Raw genomic sequence first — 21,813 nt, forward strand, 5'->3', positions numbered from 1 at the left:
GTAGATACTGCCCCTTTGTCTAATACATCTACAAAATGTCCTATTTCTATTGTAATGGTTGTTCAAAATATTTTATTTCTCTGATTTTTTGTTAAGTGAACCTAAGTATATTCAAAATCTTCTACCTGGGGAGGAGCAAGATGGTGGGGAAGTAAGAAACCTAATATCATCAGGTACCAAGAGTTCAGCTAGATAGTTATCAAACCATTCTAAACACCTCCGAACTCAACAGGAGATCAAAGAGAAGAAGAGCAGCAATTCTAAGAACAGAAAAGCAACTACTTTCTGGGAGGTAGGACATTAGGAGAAGTGAATGCAAGGTGACATATGGGAAGATAGACCATGGGGGGGAGGGGCCGGCTTATGGCAAGGAGTAGAGCAGTGAAACATAAAATCAGAACTATAAGAAGTCTGCTCCACTGAGGATGTGGCTTTGGAGGTCAAGCAGGGAGTGGAGCCCTCACTGAGACAGTGTGATCTCAAGATCTGCGGGGTTACAAAAAGACTGAGGGTGTCTGAGTGTGGCAGAGTTGCTAGGTATCAGGGTGGGGAATCCAGCTGCAGAGAAGGAACCAAGGAGGGGGCTCTCAGCTCATGGTTTATTTTAAACCATGATCTGAGGCATAGTCAGGCCACTGCTCTTCTAGTAGGGACCCCACAAGGGGCAGATCTACTTCCTCTTTCCTCCTCTGGGAGGAGCGGTGCAGGAGCATGCTGCAGGAATCTCCTGGGTTTGGAAACTTTAAAGAGGGCCATGCACAAGAGAAAGAAACACTAGTCACATGCTGGGTAAGTATGGAATGCAGCTGGAGACCAGGGAGACAGGAGTGATTGACTGCTTTTCTCTCTGGGCACACTGAGGAATGGGGCTCTGAGCTCTTGGTTCCTCTGTGGCTGGAGATTGGGAGGCCACCATTTTCATTCCTCCTCCAAAGCTGTATGGAAAGCATTCAGGGAATAAGACCAAACCAAAGCAGATTACTTAGCCTGGCCCCTGGCAAGGACAGTGCAATTCTGCCTTAGGCAAAGACATTTGAGAATCACTGTACCAGGCCCCTCCCCCAGAAGATAAGAACAAGCAGCCAAGACCAATTCACTAATCAATGAGAACTACAGAACTCCAGTGCTAGGGTAATACAACTCAGAATTCATCGCTTTTTCCCCATGATTCTTTAGTCTTTCAAAGTTTCTTTCTTTCTTTCTTTATTTTTTTGACAGACAGAGATCACAAGTAGGCAGAGAGGCAGGCAGAGAGAGAGGAAGGGAAGCAGGCTCACTGCCCAGTAGCAAGCCTGATGTGGAGCTTGATCCCAGGACCCTGGGATCATGACCTGAGCCAAAGTCAGAGGCTTTAACCCACTAAACCACCCACATGCCCCTCAAAGTTAAATTTTTTAATTTTATTTTTTCTGATTCTATTTTCTTAAAAATTTCCTCTTTCCTATTTTAAATTTTTTAAACTATTTTACCTTATAAATACCTTTTTAAAAATATTTTAAAATTTTCATTGTTATAGACATATTCTATCCCTTCATTGGATTTAGCTTTATTTTTTGTATACATACAGGGTTTTCTTTCTTTAAAATTTTGGGATACAGTTTCTTCTAACAGATCAAAATATACCCAAAATCTAGTGCATGGCTTTGTTCTAGTCTCCAGCCTGATCACGTCTTTCCTTTTTTTCCCCTTTTTTCAACCAAATTCTTATTAATTCCTTTTTTAGAATCTTTTTAAATTTTCATGTTTATAGTCATATTCCATCCCTTCATTGTATTCACCATTATTTTCATATATATATATATATATATAAGTTTATCTTTCTTTAAAATTTTGGGAGGCAGTTTCTTCTAACAGAACAAGATAGACTCAAATCAAGTGTGGCTCTATGGTATTCACCAGTCTAATATATATATATATATATATATATATATATATATATATATTTTTTTTTTTTTTTTTTTTTTTTTTCTCCTTACTTCTTGTTCACCCCCCTCCACTGCCCTGCTTTGGGGTCTCTTCCAATTTTGTTAGTATATATTTTTTTCTGGGGTCAGTGCTACTCTTTTAGTATTTTGTTCTCTCATTCATCCATTCTTATCTGGATAAAATGACAAGGTGGAAAAACTCACCTCAAAAAAAGAACAAGAGGCAGTACCAATGGCTAGGGACCTAATCAGTATGTACATTAATAAGATGTCAGGTCTAGAATTCAGAATGATGATTATCAAGGTGCTAGATGGCCTCAAAAAAAGCATGGAAGATACTAGAGAATCCCTTTCTGGAGAAATAAAATCCCTTTCTGGAGAAATAAAAGAACTAAAATCTAACCAAATTGAAATTTTAAAAAACCTATTAATAAGGTGCAAAAAAAAAAATGGAGGCTCCTACTGCTAGGATAAATGAGGCAGAAGAGAGAATTAGTGATATAGAAGACCAAATGATGGAGAATAAAAAAAGCTGGGAAAAAGAGAAACAAACAACTACTGGACCATGAGGGGAGAATTTGAGAAATAAGTGATACCATAAGATGAAACATTATTAGGATAATTGGGATCCCAGAAGAAGAAGAAAGATAGAGAGGGGGCAAAAGGTATACTGGAACAAATTATAGCAGAGAATTACCCTAATTTGGTGAAGGGAACAAGTATCAAAATCCAGGAGGCACAGAGAACCCCATCAAAATAAAAAAAAAAAATCAGGTCCACACCTCAACATCTAATAGTTAAAAGTCTCTGTGACAAACAGAAAATCCTGAAAGCAGCTCAGGACAAGAGCTCTGTAACATACAATGGTAGAAATATTATACTGGCAGCAGACCTATCCACACAGACCCGGGAGGCCATAAAGCACAGGCATGATATATTCACATCACTAAATGAGAAAAATATGCAGCCAAGAATACTCTGTCCAGCTAGACTGTCATTGAAAATAGGAGAGGGCTCCTGGATGGCTCATTTGGTTAAGCTGCTGCCTTTGACTCAGGTCATGATCCCGGAGTCCTGGGATCGAGTTCCATATTGGGCTTCACCTGCTTTGCAGGATACCTGCTTCTCCCTCTCTCTCTGCCTCACCCTCTGCTTGTGCTCTCTCTCTCACGTGTGCATACAAATAAATAAATAAAATCCAAAAGAAAAAAACAAAAAGTAGAAGGAGAGGTAAAAAGCTTCCAGGACAAACAGAAACTAAAAGAATTTGCAAACACCAAATCAGCCCTACAGGAAATTTTGAAAGGAATCCTCTAAGAAAAGAAAGCCTAAAAGTAACAGACCTTAAATGAACAGAGACAATAGACAATATACAGTAACGGTCACCTTACAGGCAATACAATGGTACTAAATTCATATCTTTCAATAGTTGCCCTGAATGTAAATGAGCCAAATGCCCCAATCAAAAGACACAGGGTATCAGGGTGGATAAAAAACAAACAAACAAACAAACAAACAACAACAACAAAAAACAAGACTTATTGAAATGCTGTCTGCAAGAAACTAATTTTAGACCCAAAGACACCTCCAGATTTAAAGTGAGGGGGTGAAAAACAATTTACCATGCTAATGGGCATCAAAAGAAATCTGGGATAGCAATCCTTATATCAGATAAATCAGACTTTAAGCCAAAGACTATAATAAGAGATGAGGAAGGACACTATATCATACTCAAAGGGTCTGTCCAACAAGAAGATCTAACAATTTTAAATATCTATGCCCCTAACATGGGAGCAGCCAACTATATAAACCAATTAATAACAAAATCAAAGAAACACATCAATAATAATACAATAATAGTAGGGGACTTTAACACTCCCCTCACTGAAATGGACAGATCATCTAATCCAAAGATCAACAGGGCAATAAGGCTTTAAATGACATACTGGACCAGATGGACATCATAGATATATTCAGGATATTCCATCTCAAAGCAACAGAATATACATTCTTTTTCTAGTGAATATGGCACATTCTTCAGAATAGATCATATCATGGGCCACAAATCAGGTCTCAACTGGTACCAAAGAATGGGATCATTCCCTGCATATTTTCAGACCACAATGTTTTGAAATAAGAACTCAACTGCAAGAGGAAAGTTGGAAAGAACTCAAATACATGGAGGCTAAAGAGCATCCTACTAAAGAATGAATGAGTCAACCAGGAGATTAAAGAAAAATTTTTAAAAAATCATGGAAGCAAATGAAAATGAAAGCACAACTGTTTAAAATCTGTGGGACACAACAAAGGTGGTCCTGAGAGGAAAGTATATAGCAATGAAAGCCTTTCTTAAGAAACAAGAAAGTTCTCAAGTACACAACCTAATCCTACACCTAAAGGAGCTGGGGAAAGAACACCAAAGAAAGCCTAAACTCAACAAGAGAAGAGAAATAATAAAGATCAGAGCAGAAATCAGTGAAATAGGAACCAAAAGAACAGTAGAACAGATCAACAAAACTAGGAGCTGGTTCGGGCTCTCGCCCCCTCGCGCCGGTTCGCGCTCCCGCGCCGGGGCTGAAGCGGCAGTGGTTGCTGCAGCGGCGGCAGCGGCGGCTCCGGCGGCGCGGGGGGAGGGCCGGAAGGGGGGTGGTTGGGGGGGATGGACCGGGCGTGGCGGCCACAGCGGCAGGAGCCGGCGCTTGAGCTCGAGCCACGGCACTGGCGGAGACGCCGGCTATTCCTCCCCTCCCCGCAGCTTGTCCTAAAAGGATTCCTGTACACCTTAGAAGTGCTTGAGGAAGAGTGATAAAGATAGGCATGAAGCCTCCGTCTCACAGCTGCATGTGTAGTTACTGTTGAAGCAAATGCCTACCTAATTTGACAGTCTTGGTGTGTTATAAAGTTTTTGAGTTTGCAAATAAGCATATTAAATCTACTGATGGAGCCTTCTGGTACTGAACAGTTATATGAGGACCCTGATCCTGGAGGCAAATCCCAAGATGCAGAGGCCAGAAAGCAGACAGAATCAGAACAAAAGTTGTCTAAAATGACCCACAATGCTTTGGAGAACATTAATGTGATTGGCCAAGGCTTGAAGCATCTCTTCCAGCACCAGCGCAGGAGGTCATCAGTGTCTCCACACGATGTGCAACAAATTCAGGCAGATCCAGAACCTGAAATGGATCTGGAAAGCCAGAACGCATGTGCTGAGATTGATGGTGTCCCCACCCACCCCACAGCTCTGAATCGTGTCCTGCAGCAGATCCGAGTGCCACCCAAGATGAAGAGGGGGACGAGCTTACATAGTAGGCGGGGCAAACCAGAGGCCCCAAAGGGAAGTCCCCAAATCAACAGGAAATCTGGCCAAGAGATGGCAACTGTTATGCAGTCAGGCCAACCCAGGTCTTCATCCACAACTGATGCTCCAACCAGTTCTGCTATGATGGAAATAGCTTGTGCTGCTGCTGCTGCATGTCTGCCAGGGGATGAGGCAACTGCAGAGCGGATCGAGCGGTTGGAAGTAAGCAGCCTCGCCCAGACTTCCAGTGCAGTGGCCTCCAGCACCGATGGCAGCATCCACACAGACTCTGTGGATGGAACACCAGACCCTCAGCGCACAAAGGCTGCGATTGCTCACCTGCAGCAGAAAATCCTGAAGCTCACAGAACAGATCAAGATTGCACAAACAGCCAGGGACGACAATGTTGCTGAGTACTTGAAGCTTTCCAACAGTGCAGACAAGCAGCAGGCTGCCCGCATCAAGCAGGTCTTTGAGAAGAAGAACCAGAAGTCTGCCCAAACCATCCTCCAGCTACAAAAGAAGCTTGAGCACTACCACAGAAAGCTCCGAGAGGTGGAGCAGAATGGGATTCCCCGGCAGCCGAAGGATGTCTTCAGGGACATGCACCAGGGTCTGAAGGATGTGGGAGCAAAGGTGACTGGCTTCAGTGAAGGTGTGGTGGACAGTGTCAAAGGTGGACTTTCTAGCTTCTCCCAGGCGACCCATTCAGCAGCAGGGGCTGTAGTCTCAAAACCCAGAGAGATTGCCTCACTAATTCGGAATAAATTTGGCAGTGCAGACAATATCCCTAACCTGAAGGACTCTTTAGAGGAAGGGCAAGTGGATGATGGGGGAAAGGGTTTGGGGGTGATTTCAAACTTTCAGTCAAGCCCAAAATATGGTAGTGAGGAAGATTGTTCTAGTGCCACTTCAGGCTCAGTGGGAGCCAACAGCACCACTGGAGGCATTGCTGTAGGAGCGTCCAGCTCCAAAACAAACACCCTGGACATGCAGAGCTCAGGATTTGATGCACTACTACATGAGATCCAGGAGATCCGGGAAACACAGGCCAGACTAGAGGAATCCTTTGAGACTCTCAAGGAGCATTATCAGAGAGACTATTCATTAATAATGCAGGCCTTACAAGAGGAGCGATATAGATGTGAACGATTAGAAGAGCAACTAAATGACCTAACGGAACTCCATCAGAATGAAATCTTAAACTTGAAGCAGGAGTTGGCCAGCATGGAAGAGAAAATTGCATATCAGTCCTATGAACGGGCCCGGGACATCCAGGAGGCCCTGGAGGCGTGCCAGACCCGCATCTCCAAGATGGAGCTGCAGCAGCAGCAGCAGCAGGTGGTACAGCTGGAAGGGCTGGAGAATGCGACTGCTCGGAACCTTCTGGGCAAACTCATCAACATCCTTCTGGCAGTCATGGCGGTCCTTTTGGTCTTTGTCTCCACGGTAGCCAACTGCGTGGTTCCTCTCATGAAAACTCGGCAACAGGACGTTCAGCACTTTATTCCTTGTGGTTTTCATTGCCTTTCTCTGGAAGCACTGGGATGCCCTCTTCAGCTATGTGGAACGGTTCTTCTCCTCCCCCAGATGATGCTGGCACAAGAAGGCAGTACTCCCCTACCCTCTGGCGAGTGCATGCAGCGAAGAATTAGATAGCAACTTACCTACTCTGAAGTTTTCTACAACAACAAAAGAGTTGAGTGAATCTGTTTACATTTAGAATAATGTTTTTTTCTTCAAGAGACGCAATTGCAATAGTATTTTTTAGATTTTATCCAAGAAGTTTTTTGGGCAAAAATCTTGGATCATTTTTATGTAGCATGATTTTCCTTGGGATGCAAATCTTAAACAGTCCTTTACTATGAACCAACAATCTGGAGCACACTGAAGGGCATTCTAAATTGTGGCTTGAAGGACTGCACTAAAACCCACTAAAAAGATGCAAAAACCTGATTAGGGGAAACCAGTTAAACCTAACACCCTGCCTCGTCTGGGCTCACCACCTCTCCCCCTCCCAGACTAACTTTACTGTGAAATCCTGCCACATTCCATGTCTGAATTTTTGGATTCAGGGTGGATTGTCCTTGTCCGTGGAAGAACACATGGATGTCTCCCTGGCTTTCTCACCCAAGTTGGCCACTCATGCTAACCCCGGAAGTATGATCACTTTTGAACCTGGTCCCTTAACCTTTGCTAGGATACAAAAGTGAGAGCATCATGCCCCCAAAGGATCACTGCAAAGCCCTACTACAGTATTTTGAAGTAGCCCTCTAAATACTTAATTTGAAGCAAAATCCCTTGGCCGCACTTTTAAGGTTTTTTTAAATATGTGTATAGTCACCAACTTAAAAAAACAAAAAATCTGAACAGCATACTTGAAGAATGTAATACTCAAACTCTCAGTGCTTCCTTATGGTTTCTAATAGGATTTTTTATTATTGTTGTTATTATTATTATTGGGTTTTTTTGGAAAGGGTTGGGAGGGTCTTTTATTTTTCCTTTGAAATAAAGAAGTGATGTTTTTAAATGAAAAAAAAAAAAAAAAAAAACTAGGAGCTGGTTCTTTCAAAGAATTAGTAAGACTGATAAACCCCTGGCCAGACTTATCAAAAAGAAAAGAGAAAGGATCCAAATTAATAAAATTGTGAATGAAAAAGGACAGATCACAACCACCATCAAAGAAATACAAAGAATTAAAAGAATATATTATAAGCAACTATACACCAGCAAATGAGACATATGAACTACCAAAACTGAACCAGGAAGAAATAGGAAACCTGAACAGACCCATAACCACTAAGGAGATGGAAGAAAATAAGAGCCCTCAGCCAGATGGTTTCCCAGGGGAATTCTACCAAACATTCAAAGAATTAATACCTATTTTCTTAAAACTTTACCAAAAATTTAGAAGTAGAAGGAAAACTTCCAAACTCATTTTATGAGGCCAGCATTAATTTGATCCTAAAACCAGACAAAGACCCCATCAAAAGGAGAATTACAGTCTCATATCCTTGATGAACACGGATGAAAAATTCTCACCAAAATACTAGCCAATAGGATCAAACAGTACATTTAAAGGATTATTCACCACGACCAAGTGGGATTTATTCCAGGGCTACAAGGTTGGTTTAAAAATCTGCAAATCAATCAATGTGATACAATACATTAATAAAAGAAAGAACAAGAACCATATGGTACTCTCCAGAGATGCTGAAAAAGCATTTGACAAAGAACAGCATCCTTTCTTGATCAAAACTCTTCACAGTGTAGGGATAGAGACAACATACCTCAATATCATTAAAGCCATCTATGAAAAACCCACAGTGAATACCATTCTCAGTGGGGAAAAACTGAGAGCTTTTTCCCTAAGGTCAGGAATAGGACAGGAACAGGACAGGGATGTCCACTATCACCACTACTTTTCAACATAGTACCAGAAGTCCTAGCCTCAGCAATCAGATAACAAAAAGAAATAAAAGGCATCTGAATCAGCAAAGAAGAAGTCAAACTCTCACTCTTTGTGGATGATATGATACTTTATATGGAAAACCCAAATGACTCCACCCCAAGACTGCTAGAACTCATGCAAGAATTCAGTAAAGTGTCAGGATATAAAATCGATGCACAGAAATCAGTTGCATTTCTATACACCAACAGCAAGTCAGAAGAAAGAAAAATTAAGGAGTTGATCTCATTTATAACTACACCCAAAACCATAAGATACCTAGGAATAAACCTAAGTGTAGAGGCAAAGAATCTCAAAAAAACTTTAAATTAATCATGAAAGAAATTGAGGAACACACAAAGAAATGGAAAAACATTCCATGCTCATGGATTGGAAGAACAAATATTGTGAAAATGCCTATGCTACCTAAAGCAAGCTACACATTTAATGCAATCTGTATCAGAATACCATAAATTTTTTTTTCAAGGAAATGGAATAAATAATCCTAAAATTTATATAGAACCAGAAAAGCCCCTGAATAGCCAGAGGAATGTTGAAAAGGGAAACTTTAGTGGCAGTATTACAAGTCCAGACTTCAAGCTCTATTACAAATCTGTAAACATCAAGACAATATGGCACTGGCACAAATACAGACAAATGGATCAATGGAACAGAACAGAGAGCCCAGAAATGGACCCTCAACTCTATGGTCAACTAATCTTTGACAAAACAGGAAAGAATGCCCAATGGAATAAAGTCTCTTCAACAAATGGCATTGGGAAAATTGTTGAATTGGCATTCAACAAATGGCATTGGGAAAAACATGCAGAAGAATGAAACTGGACTACCTCCTTACATGACACACAAGAATAGACTCAAAATGGATGAAAGACCTCCATGTGAGACAGGAATCCATCAAAATCCTTGAGAAGAACACAGGCAGCAACCTCTTTGACCTCAGCAGCAACAACTTCTTCCTAGAAACATAAACCTAAGGCAAGGGAAGCAAGGGCAAAAAATGAACTATTGGGACTTCTTCAATATCAAAAGTTTTTACACAGCAAAGGAAACAGTCAATAAAACCAAAAGATAACCAACACAATGGGAGAAAATATTTGCAAATGACATCAGATAAAGGGTTAATATCCAAAATCTATAAAGAACTTATCAAACTCAACACCCAAAGAACAAATAATCCCATCAAGAAATGGACAGAAGACAGGAACAGATATTTCTGCAAAGAAGACATCAAAATGGCCAACAGACACACGAAAAAGTGCTTGACATCACCCAGCATCAGGAAACTACAAATCAAATTCACAGTGAGATACCACCTCATACCTGTCAAAATAGCTAAAATTAACAAATCAGGAAAGGACAGGTGTTGGTGAGGATGTGGAGAAAGGGGAACCCTCTTACACTGTGGTGGGAATGCAAGCTACTGCAGCCACTCTGGAAAACAGTATGCATGTTCTTCAAAAAGTTGAAAATAGAGCTACCAGCTACAACCTACGACCCAGCAATCACACTACTGGGTATTTACCCTAAAGATACAAATGTAGTAATCTGAAGGGGCAAGTGCACCCAAATTTTATAGTAGCAATGTCCACAATAGCCAAACTATGGAAAGAACCTAGATGTCCATCAACAGATGAATGGATAAAGAAGACATGGTATGTAAACACAATGGAATACCATGCAGCCATGAAAAAACACCCATGAAATCCTGCCATTTGCAAAGACATGGATGGAAGTAGAGGGTATTATGCTAAGCAAAATAAGTCAATTAGAGAAAGACAATTATCATATAATATCTCTCATATAAGGAATTTGAAAGGCATGGTGGGGTGTCATGGGAGGCCAGGAGGGGAAAAAAAAAAAAAAACAAGATGGGACAGGGGAGGGAGATAAACCATAAAAGACTCTTAATCTCAGGAAACAAACTGAGGGTTCCTGGTCAGAGGTGGGGAAGGGATAGGGTGGTTGGGTTATGGACATTGGGGACAGTATGTGCTAGATGAGTGTTGTGAATTGTTTAAGACTGATGATTCACAGACCTGTACCATGAAGCAAATAATACATTATATGTTAATTTAAAAAATCTACCTAATTTTTATGTTGTGGAATAAACCAATGTTAAGGCCACATGGTTTCTTGTCAGTCTCCTTATGTTTATGCATTCTTATGTCTTCTGAACTTCACTTTTGGTAAATTATGGATCTTTAAGCCTATAAAGGAGGACACTAACTTAATTTTCCCTTCTAGATTTAAGGGTAGGAAATTGGAATTATGTCAGTAGCAGGGCACATATATAAACTGATTTTTTTTTCTAGCTATGTTAATCTTCTCAGAAAAAAAAAAAAAAAAAAAGGAAAACTTACATAGTGCCCTGAAGAAAATTACAATTTTTGCTGTAAAAAATATAACATTCAAGAATGAATTTTCTTTTTTTTGATTCTTAAGAAACATTTTTGGGATGTCTGAATGACTGTTTCCAAAGTTTATTTTTCTCTGGTGATTCCAGTTCAGACAGAATAAATCCAAGAAAGATGCTAGAGGCAAGGTAATTAAATAATGGGAAGAACAGTAGTGCTGGGCAATAGAATGGAAAAACAATCAAGTTCCAAAATGTTTCTTAAGGCAATAGGAAAACTTCTTCTAAGATCAGTTTTGATAACCCAGACACCTTGATTTACTGTTAATACAGAGACCCTGAATTTGAGGGAAGAGCCAGTATCCTTGCAGGCAACTCTGGTTAAACTAAGTTACATGGAATTTTTTCACTGCAAGTAACAATGTCAGCATTTTGCAAATAATTATACAAATCTATCTAACAGTGACCTATATTAGAGTTAGAAGTGTCATAATTATTGTCAAGTCCTATGGTAGCAAAAACTTAGATCATTTGAACATTCATTGTTAAAATGAAGTGCTTCAGTAAAATGCACTATTTGGGAGAATTTCAGGTGAACACAGTTGGATGTGAAATATATGCAATTATATAATTTTAATTGATTGGAGTCTTAAAAGTTAGAGTTTGCAAAATGAATCTTTTCTGCTTTCTCATTTTGTTTACATAGGTAAATATATCATTTCTGTGACATTTATCAGCAAGTGATAACTGTATGCATTTTAATTATTCAATCTAACAAGATTTTGGATATATAGAGTGAAGTACAAAATTAATTTATGACTATTCAGAAAATTCAAAACTGAAGCACATATGAACTTAACCAAAATTATAGAGAAGAAATTGTCTAATTTGTAACTGAAGTAGTGTTCAGTCTTAGTGAGACTGAAGGGCATGCAATTGCAATTCAGGATAAGTTGATTGCCACTAAAAATAATAGCAAGTATATAATGAGAATAAACTTCCTTGATGAAATAAGCAGATGATATATAGTGTCTAACAAGAGAACAGAACATATAATCGGATGATGTATTGTGTTTCTTGTAGATTAGGTGAACATGCACAATTAGGTGTACGTGTTACTATCATACCCATCAGAATTGGATTTCAGCTACAAATTCTTAAACGGGTTAATACAGGATTAAAAATAAGAAGAGAAGCATTTGTTCAAAACACTTCTAAAAAGGAATAGAGAAAAATATTGTAATTTTTGGCAAGTCATTCCACAACGTGAAGAATTTAACAATGGAATCCAAATTGTTCTTGTATATTCCAGCAATGAAATATGGGTTGAGAAGTTATTTAAGCACTTGGAAATGACAAAGGAACTCAATTTTAGAGCCATTGACTAGGAAGGAAGTTGGAAAGCTTACTATGTAATCTTTTGCCTTGTGTATGTACGTGCGTGTAAGTATGTTGGACAGGATAAGTACATAAATAGAAGTATTTTTTCATGCTTAAAAATATTGTACCCAATACAAAATACTAGATTATTCAGAAATTTAGCTACAAAGTTAGAAACTATACAGGTATCTAGATACTTGATTTTATTTTACTTTTTTGCACTTTTTAGAGAATAAGATATTACTGACAATATTCTCCAGAGCTACTCATGAGGAAATCTTAAAGATCTGAGTTGATTATTCTAATGAAGACACCAAGGAGGGATTTCATTAAAGCTTTACTATATTCAAAGCATTTCTATCAAATTCTTGAATATCAGTTTTTAAATGTGTACCAACTAAAATAATGTGGGCTTAAATTAAAATCCAAAAAGTTGTCATTAATTACTTTAAAATGCTCAGTTAATCAAAGATCCGTTAACTGTGAGGTTGTAGAGATTCCTTCTCTAGATGTCATTAGGAAAGTAGAAATGATTATATATTGTGCATAGTAAATCAAACATTGTCCTTACATTTATAAAATTTAGTTCTGCTTAAGGCATACAGAAATAATTGTGTGTAAATATCAAATAATAAAATATCTTTCATTAAAATTTTATTACATTTTTCCAAGATGCCATTTAGAACTTTCAATGTACAATGAAATATGTTTGCACGGAGTACTCCAGAGAGCACAGGACTACACCTTTGGTTTTAGGAGCATCACCGGCAGTGCGATTAACAGTCTTATGGTGAGCACTGAGAAAAGTAGGCTAATAGGCAGTGGTGAATGATAGGCTTCACTGAAACTGACAATTAAAGAAAGGAAAAAAAATATTTTATCGTGGGTGTCACAGACAAACAGAGAAAATTGTTTTGTGAGCTCAGAGGAAATAGCATTTTTATAGTCTTCTGCATTAGAATTGTTTGAAGTGGGGGGCACCTGGGTGGCTCAGTTGGTTAAGTGGTTGCCTTCAGCTCAGGTCATGATTCCAGGGTCCTGAGATCGAGCCCTGCATCAGGCTCCCTGCTCAGCAAAGAGCCTGCTTCTCCCTCTCTCTCTTTGCCTGCCACTCTGCTTACTTGTGCTATCTCTCTGTCAAATAAATAAATAAAATCTTTAAAAAAGAAGTTATTAAAAAATATTGTTTGCAGTGAGGTAGAGGAAGGATGTTAAATAAAGATTCTAAGTCTCATTCCCAGAAATTCGGAGTCAGACTTCACACTTGTCCTGTAATAAAATACTGTCAAGGTACATATGATAGGAGATTAAATAATTGACCCTATTTGCTCCTACTGGATTCACACCATTTTTACGGGCTCTCCATGGGCTTGGCTCATAGACATTGGGCTTAGCCATTTGACCTGTTTTGGTCAATGGTATATGGTACTTCTAGGACTTAAGAAACCTCATGTGTTCCTGGTTGCCCTCTTGCACTGCCATCTACATGAGAAGATTAACTCATGGACAATAAATTTTATAGAAAGTTGTTTTACTGAAAGTAGCAAATATTACTAGATCTCTTTTAACAGTTATTTTGACATTCATTCTCAATGTGGAGATACAATTTTTATCTTTAATCTGCCCAGTATTTTCTGAAATAAGTTGATTCTTACAACCATCCCTTGGGTAAATGCTGTCCCATCAGTTGGGACCCCAGAATAAACACATGCACAGCAGTGCAAGTCTAGCTAATGCACAGACCAGGAGCAATAAAAACTCAGCTGCTGCAACCTGATGCTCACTCACCCAGGCAAGCCTGTTCTAGATCAACAGAAATCTTCTAACAGACCCATGGGCTTATGAGAATAAATGATTATTTTAAGATGCAAAGTTTTGCGGTGGTTGATCATACATTTTTGTTGTGGCAATAGTTGATTGATATTTTTGTGACAGCATATGTTTTTATAACATTTCTAATGTAACAATGCAAGTAACAATGACAACAAAAAACAAATCTCAAAGGATTCTATGAGAAACACACACACACACACACACACACACTTTTTATTCTACTCTCACTCAGGCATATTTGGATTAGCTGGGTAGCTTTGTTTCAGGTTGCAAGTTGGTTTCAGGTCACTTCCAACTGTCTCTCAATCTGGAAACAGGGCATGATCTTTTCTTGGTAGAGGACAAAAGGGGAAGAGGGATGCCAAACATGAAAACAGTCTAGTACATCATTCATGTTTGCTCACTTTCCTTATGTCAAGCAATTCATGTCGCCATTCCCAATGTTGGGGAGAGTGGAAGGAAGTACAGGAAGTGCTGTAAGTCAGAAGGGGATAGGGAAGGAAGTAAATATTTACAAAATAATCATCGCATCATACGTTACTTGTATTAATCTCTGTGTTGACGTTTCACGGTAAAGGCTGATGAAGACAGGATATCAGAGTCCATGATTTTCAACTTCTTTTTCTAACTTCTTAAAAGTATATAGAGCTGATGTTCTTCAAGAAGGTCTTATTTTCAGAAAGGGGCACCCTTGCCAAGAATCAAGTTCTGAATGTTTTAGCCTATTCAGGAATATTTCTCTTTTCAAAATTCCATGGAAATCCTTCCTGACTCAGGGCAACATTCCTTTCTGTAGCATTATAGACCTGATGCAATCATCACCATTCTTTTTCCTTATATATCTCCTCTGTATTACCTATTCTTAAATACTGAAATGTTGCAACCCCATCAGGATCCCAAACTTTGATTTTAGCATGGATTATTTGGGAAGTATAAATGTAAATGCCTGTCTTTGTTGAATCACAAGTTTTCTGAAGGCAGAGAAAATGTATTGCTCATCTTTCATCCTCAATATCTGGCTCACTCACTGGCCTTCTGTAACTGAACATTGATTGGGATCCACTTCTCTGAGAGAAGTATCTACTCCTGTCACAAAGACACTCCCTCTTAAAGTTCAAAGAAACTACATTAGCATACTGTTTTTGATAATAATTAGAGTGAAATCAATTTCAACACACAGTCTCTGGATATGATATACAATTATTTTTAATATTATTTGATTATTTGATTGTATTTCTTTATAACTCTAAATTAATTAATTCAAATGTTTACATTATTGAACCTAACAATAAGGTTCCCTCTTCCACATTACCTCCACATTTACCTTTTTTTTTTCTAAAATTCTTTTTTTTTTTTAAAGATTTTATTTATTTATTTGACAGAGAGAGATCACAAGTAGGCAGAGAGGCAGGCAGAGAGAGAGGAAGGGAAGCAAAGCAGGCTCCCTGCTGAGCAGAGAGCCCGATGCGGGACTCGATCCCAGGACCCCGAGATCATGACCTGAGCTGAAGGCAGCAGCTTAACCCACTGAGCCACCCAGGAGCCCCACATTTACCTTTTTATGATGGAATTTATCTATAATCCCTCTGTCTTGGGACCTAATGAATATTTAGTCCTTGTCTTTGCCTTAAACATGACCTCATCTGATTTCTCCCTTGGTTTTTTCTTCACCTACTCTCAAATTCCAACTATTGAAATTTCCTTTTTTTATTCTAATTCAGGGGTTATTTTTAATGTCATGTTCTATTGCTGATTACTGTCACAGACGGCCCTGTGCAAATGCCTGACCTTCTTTTAAAGACAATCATGGCTCTCCCCTTCATCCTAAATATCCTCAGAGAGCTCTTTTATATTATGTTTATTGAGTATCCTTTAAAAATAATATAACAGTCTTAGAGAAAGATGGCAGGGCAGTAGGAGGACCTTAGCATCATCTTGTCCCATGGACATAACTAGATAACTATTAAATCATCCTATATACCCCATAAATTAACCTGAGGACTGAAAGAACAAACTTTACAACTAAAGGATGAAAAGGGGTCACTTCAAAGAAGTTAGAAAGTGCAAAGACTGGGTTTAGGGCGGAAGCAGATCACAGGTGCTGTGGAGGGTAGGAAGCCATAGTCACATAGAAGGGCAAGAGAAAAAGGAGCACTCAGGGGAACACAAAAAATGAAAGAGAGTGAATTTCATGAGTTCTTGCAACCAATAGAGCTTAAGCCTAGAATTTTAAAGTCAGTGGGGTTGGTTGGGATAGAACCCTGAGGATGCTGGGTTGCTTCTGGAGAGAGGACAGATAAATAACCTAGAGATAGGCCACAGTGGGGGAGATTACTCACTTTTCTCAGAGTATGTGTCCCCTCTGCTTTTCTCAGCTTACCCCTGACACTACCTGCCTAACTTGCTTATACCAAGCCCCACAGCCCTGTGCCCTGGCAGGACTTCACTTCTCAAGTTTGCCTTTGTCTCAGTATAGTGTGTCTTTCCCCCAAAGGTCCACCACAAACCTCTGCCCAAACCACTGTTTGGATGACCAAACAATGTTCTGCAGAACCTCAGTTCTAATGGAGTTGGTGTCAGGTCTCCTTTCACAAGCAGACCAGAATACACCTAATTAAAATTTGCCACATTCAGGCCAATACTTCCTAGAGCAGGCAAGGAGAGCCTCTGCATATAACTGGCCTAAAGGATAGAGCAGCCAAAACACAACAACTGAGCAAACAGAGTACACACTGAAGACACTCCCTGAAGTGCCAGGCTCTGTGCACTACACGATCTCTTCCTAAGGCCATTACTTTCAGGAACAGGAGACATCTGGCTTTTCTAACACAGAGAAGGAAGAGACTTAGACAATGTTAAGACAGGAATGTATTCTAAGTGAAAACAAGATAAGGCCATAGCCAAAGATCTAGGCAAAACAGATGTAAATAACATGCTTGATGGGAAATTTAAAAGAACAATCATAATGATACTCACTGGGCTTGAGAAAAGAACAGAAGACATTCAGTGCGACACTTACCACAGAGAAAATTTTAAAAAGAATCAGAGTTGAAAAATGCAATAAAAGAGAGTGGAAACAGGTTTGATGTATGGACAGCAGGCTGGAAGAAGCAAAGGAACAAATTATTGACATAGAAGACAAAATAATGGAAAATAATGAAGCTGAAGAAAAAAAGAATTATGCAACATGAGAATGGCCTTAGTATGATTTTATCAAACATAATAAAATTCATATTACAGGAGTTCCAGAAGAAGAAGAGAGAAAAAAAGGGGGCAGAAAACTTATTTTATGAACTAATAGCAGAAGACTTCCCTAATCTGAGAAAGAAAACATCCAGATCCAGGGGGCACAGAGAACTCCCATTAAAATCAATAAAAGCAGGCCATCACCAAGAGATATTGTAATTAAATTTGAAAAATATAGTAATAAAGAAAGTCTTAAAAGCAGAAAGACAAAAGAAGTTATTAACTTACAAGAGAAAACCCATAAGGCTAGCTGGAGATTTCTGAATGGAAACTAGACAAGCCAGAAGAACTGACATGATATATTCAAAGTGAATGGGAAAAATCTGTAGGCAAGAAAAGTCTATGCAGCAAGGCTATGATCATTCAGAACAGAAGGGGAGATAGAATTTCCCAGATGAATAAAAACTAAAGGAGTTCACGACCACTAAAGCAGCCCTGTAAGAAATATTAAGGGGGACTCTTTGAGTATAAAGGAGATACCAAAAGTCTGTCCTCGAAAAGAAAGGATCAGAGAAAATCTCCAAAAACAATGACAAAACAACAAAATGACAATAGATATATATCTATCAATAATTATTTTCGAATGTAAAAGAACTAACCACTCTAATCAAAAGACACAGGTGTCAGAATGGGAAACAAAACAAAACAAAACAAAAACAAGACTCATCTCTATGCTGCCTATAAGAGTCTCATTTTGGACTTAAAGACATATGCACATTAAAAGTGAGGTGGTGGAGAAATATTTATCACACAAATGGATGTCAAAGGAAATCCAGAGTAGCAATACTTGTATCAGACGGAGTAGACTTTAAAACAAAAATTGTAACAAGAGACAAAGAAAGGCAGTATTTAATCGTAAAGCAGACAATTCAACAAGAAGATCTAACAATTGTAAATATTCATGCACCCAACTTGGGAGCATCCAAATATATAAAACAATAATAAACATGAAGGAACAAATTGATAATAACACAATAACAATAGTGCACTTTAACACTCCACTTACGTCAATGGACAGAACTCCTAAACAGAAAATAAGCAAGGAAACAATGGTTTTGAATGACACACTGGAACAAATAGATTTAACAGATATATTCAGAACATTCCATTCTAAAAAAAAATAGAATATATATTCTTTTCGAGTACACATGGAGCATTTTCCAGAATAATCACATATTAGGTCACAAAACAGGCCTCAACAAATATGAGAAGATTGAAATCATACCATGTGCCATTTCTGATCACAACGCTGTGGAACTCAAAGTCAACCACAAGAAAAAAAAAAATTTTTTTTTTTTTTGGAAAGACCACAAATACATGGAGGTTAAATAACACACACTAAACAATGAATGAATTAACCAGGAAATCAAAGAAGAAATTGAAAAGAAATACATGTAAATAAGTGAAAATTAAAACATGATGGTCCAAAATCTCTGGGATGCAGCAAAAGCAGTTCTAGAGGGAAATATATAGCAATACAGGCCTACATCAAGAAGCAAGAAAAATCTCAAATAAACAACCTAATCTTACACCTAAAGGAACTAAAAACAACAACAACAAATGAAGCCTACAGCCGGCAGAAGAGAGGAAATAATAAAGATTGGAACAGAAATTACTGATATAGTAACAAGAAAAAAATAATACAATAGATCAATGAAATTAGGAGCTGTTTCTTTGAAATAATTTAAAAAAATTGATAAACCTCTAGTCAGACTTATGAAAAGACAAAGGACCCAAATAAATAAAATCACAAATGAGAGAAAAGAAATGACAACCAACACCACAAAAATATAATTAATTAGAATATCATGAAAAATTATATGCCACACAATCTGGAAGAAGTGGATAAGTCTCTAGAAAAATATAAATACCAAAACTGAAATGGGAGGAAAGAGAAAACTTGAATAGATCAATAATGAGCAAGGAAATCAAATCAGTAATCAAAAATCTCCCAAAAAACAAAAGTCCAGAGCCAGATAGCTTCCCAGAAGAATTCTAAACATTTAAAGAAGAGTTAATACCTGTTCTTCTCAAATTATTCCAAAAAATAGAAAAGGAAAGAATACTTCTACACTCATTCTATGATGGAAACATTACCCTGATACCAAAACCAGATCAAGACTCCACTAAACTAGAGAACTAGAGGCCAATATCCCTTATGAACATGAATGCAAAAATTTGCAATATAATAAAAACAAGGTGAACCCAACAATGCATTAAAAAATCATTTACCATGATCAAGTGGGGTTTTATTCTTGGGTTGCAAGGGTGGTTCAATATTCACAAGTCAATCAACATGATACACCACATTAATAAAAGAAAGAATAAGAACCATATGATCCTTTCAATAGAAGCAGAAAAAGCATCTGACAAAGTACAGCATGCATTCTTGATAAAATCCCTCAAAAAAGTAGGGAGAGAGGGACATACATCAACATTAAAAAGCCCATACATGAAAGACCCACAGCTAATATCATCCTCCATAGGGAAAAACTGAGAAGGAACAAGATAGAGATGTCCACTCTCACCCCTGTTATTTAACATAGTACTGTAGGTTCTAACCACAGCAATAAGACAACAAAAAGGAATAAAAGGCATTCAAACTGGTGAGGAAGAAGTCAAAGTTTCACTACTTGCAGATGATATGATACTGTATGTAGAAAACCTGGAAGACTCCACAAAAAAAAAAAAAAAATGCTAGAACTGATAAAGGAATTCACTAAAGTTGCAGGATACAAAATCAATGTACAGAAATAGGTTGTATTTCTATATACCAATAACAATGTGGCAGAAAATGAAATTAAGGAATCAATCCCATTTACAATTGCATCAAAAACACTAAGATACATAGGAATAAACCTAAACAAAGAGATGAAAGACCTATACTATGAAAACTATAAAACACTGATGAAAGAAACTCAAGATGACACAAAGAAATGGAAACACATTCCATGTTTATGGATTAGAAGGAAAATTTGTTAAAATTTCTCTACTACCCAAAGCAATGTACAGGTTTAATACAATCTCTATTAAAATGCCAGCAACATTCTTCCATAGAGCTAGAACAAACAATCCTAAAATTTATATGGAACTACTAAAGACCTCAAAAGCCAAATCAACTGTGAAAAAGAAAAAGAGAAACAGAACTAGAAGGATCACAATTCTGGACTTCAAGTATATTACAAAGCTGTTGTCATCAAGACAGTATGGTACCAGCACAAAAATAAATGCACAGATCAGTAGAATAGAATTCATAACCCTGAAATGAAGCCACAACTATATGGTCAATTAATCTTTGACAAAGCAAAGATTGGGATTGGGAAAAGGACAGTCTTTGGGAAAAGATTGGGAAAAGATTGTCCATTGGGAAAAGGACAGTCTTTTCAACAAATAGTATTGGGAAAACTGGACAGCAACATGTAAAAGGATGAAATTGAGTCATTTTCTTAGGCTATACATAAAGATAAACTCAAAATGGAGGAAAAGGCTAAATTTGAGACCAGAAACCATAAAAATCCTAGAGAAGAACACAGGCAGCAACCTCTTTGACCTTAGACATAGCAATTTCTTTCTAAATATGTCTCCTGAAGCAAGAGAAACAAAAGCAAAAATAAACTGTTGGGATTTTATCAAAATAAAAGTCTTCTGCACACCAGAAGAAACAATCAACAAAACTAGAAGGTAACCTAAGGTATGGTAGAAGATATTTGCAATTGACATATCTAATAAAGGGTTAGTATCCAAAATATATAAAGAACTGATACAACTCAACATCCAAAAAATGAATAATCCAATTTAAAAAAAAATGGGTAGAAGACATGAATAGATTTTCCCAAAGAAGACATCCAGATGGCCAAGTGACACAGGAAAAGATGCCATCACTGATTAGGAAAATACAAATCAAAGCTACAATGAGGTATCACCTCACACCTGTCAGAATGGCTAAGATCAACAACTCAAAAAACAGCAATTGTTGGTGAGGATGTGGAGAGAGGGGAACCCTCCCGCACTGCTAGTAGTAATGTACTAGTACATTGGTACAGCCACTCTGGAAAACAGTATGGATATTCCTCAAAAGGTTAGACCTGGAACTACCTTATGACCCAGCAATTGAACTACTAGGTACTTACACAAAGGATACTAAAATACTGATTCGTTAAGGCATACACACCCTGATGTTTATAGCAGTATTATGTAGAACAGCCAAATTACGGAAAGAGTCTAAATGTCTATCAATTGATAATTGATAATATGAATCGATAAAGATGTGTATATATACAATGGAATATTATTCAGCATAAAAAAAAAG

The 21,813-nt window shown here is 38.0% G+C and overlaps 1 protein-coding gene across 3 annotated transcripts; it reads left to right on the forward strand.

Annotated features, from left to right (window-relative positions):
* Positions 1–4,595: 4,595 nt before the first annotated feature.
* On the forward strand, positions 4,596–7,752 carry LOC125096571 (transmembrane and coiled-coil domains protein 1-like). 3 transcript variants are annotated; one of them, XM_047723542.1, is made up of 2 exons: positions 4,596–4,736; positions 4,888–7,752. In XM_047723542.1, exon 2 carries the CDS (start codon positions 4,972–4,974, stop codon positions 6,880–6,882), a length of 1,911 nt encoding a protein of 636 aa, XP_047579498.1. In that variant the 5' UTR covers positions 4,596–4,736; positions 4,888–4,971; the 3' UTR covers positions 6,883–7,752. The 3 variants fall into 3 exon arrangements, with proteins under 3 accessions (XP_047579498.1, XP_047579499.1, XP_047579497.1); XM_047723543.1 differs by having other exon boundaries at positions 5,165–7,752; XM_047723541.1 differs by having other exon boundaries at positions 4,596–7,752.
* Positions 7,753–21,813: the final 14,061 nt, after the last annotated feature.

This window comes from Lutra lutra, chromosome 1 (assembly GCF_902655055.1).
Source record: "Lutra lutra chromosome 1, mLutLut1.2, whole genome shotgun sequence".
Taxonomy (NCBI): domain Eukaryota; kingdom Metazoa; phylum Chordata; class Mammalia; order Carnivora; family Mustelidae; genus Lutra; species Lutra lutra.

Bases quoted from the DNA above. Each gene is read 5' to 3' on its own strand.
- LOC125096571 (XM_047723541.1), top strand. From the start codon at position 4,864: ATGGAGCCTTCTGGTACTGAACAGTTATATGAGGACCCTGATCCTGGA.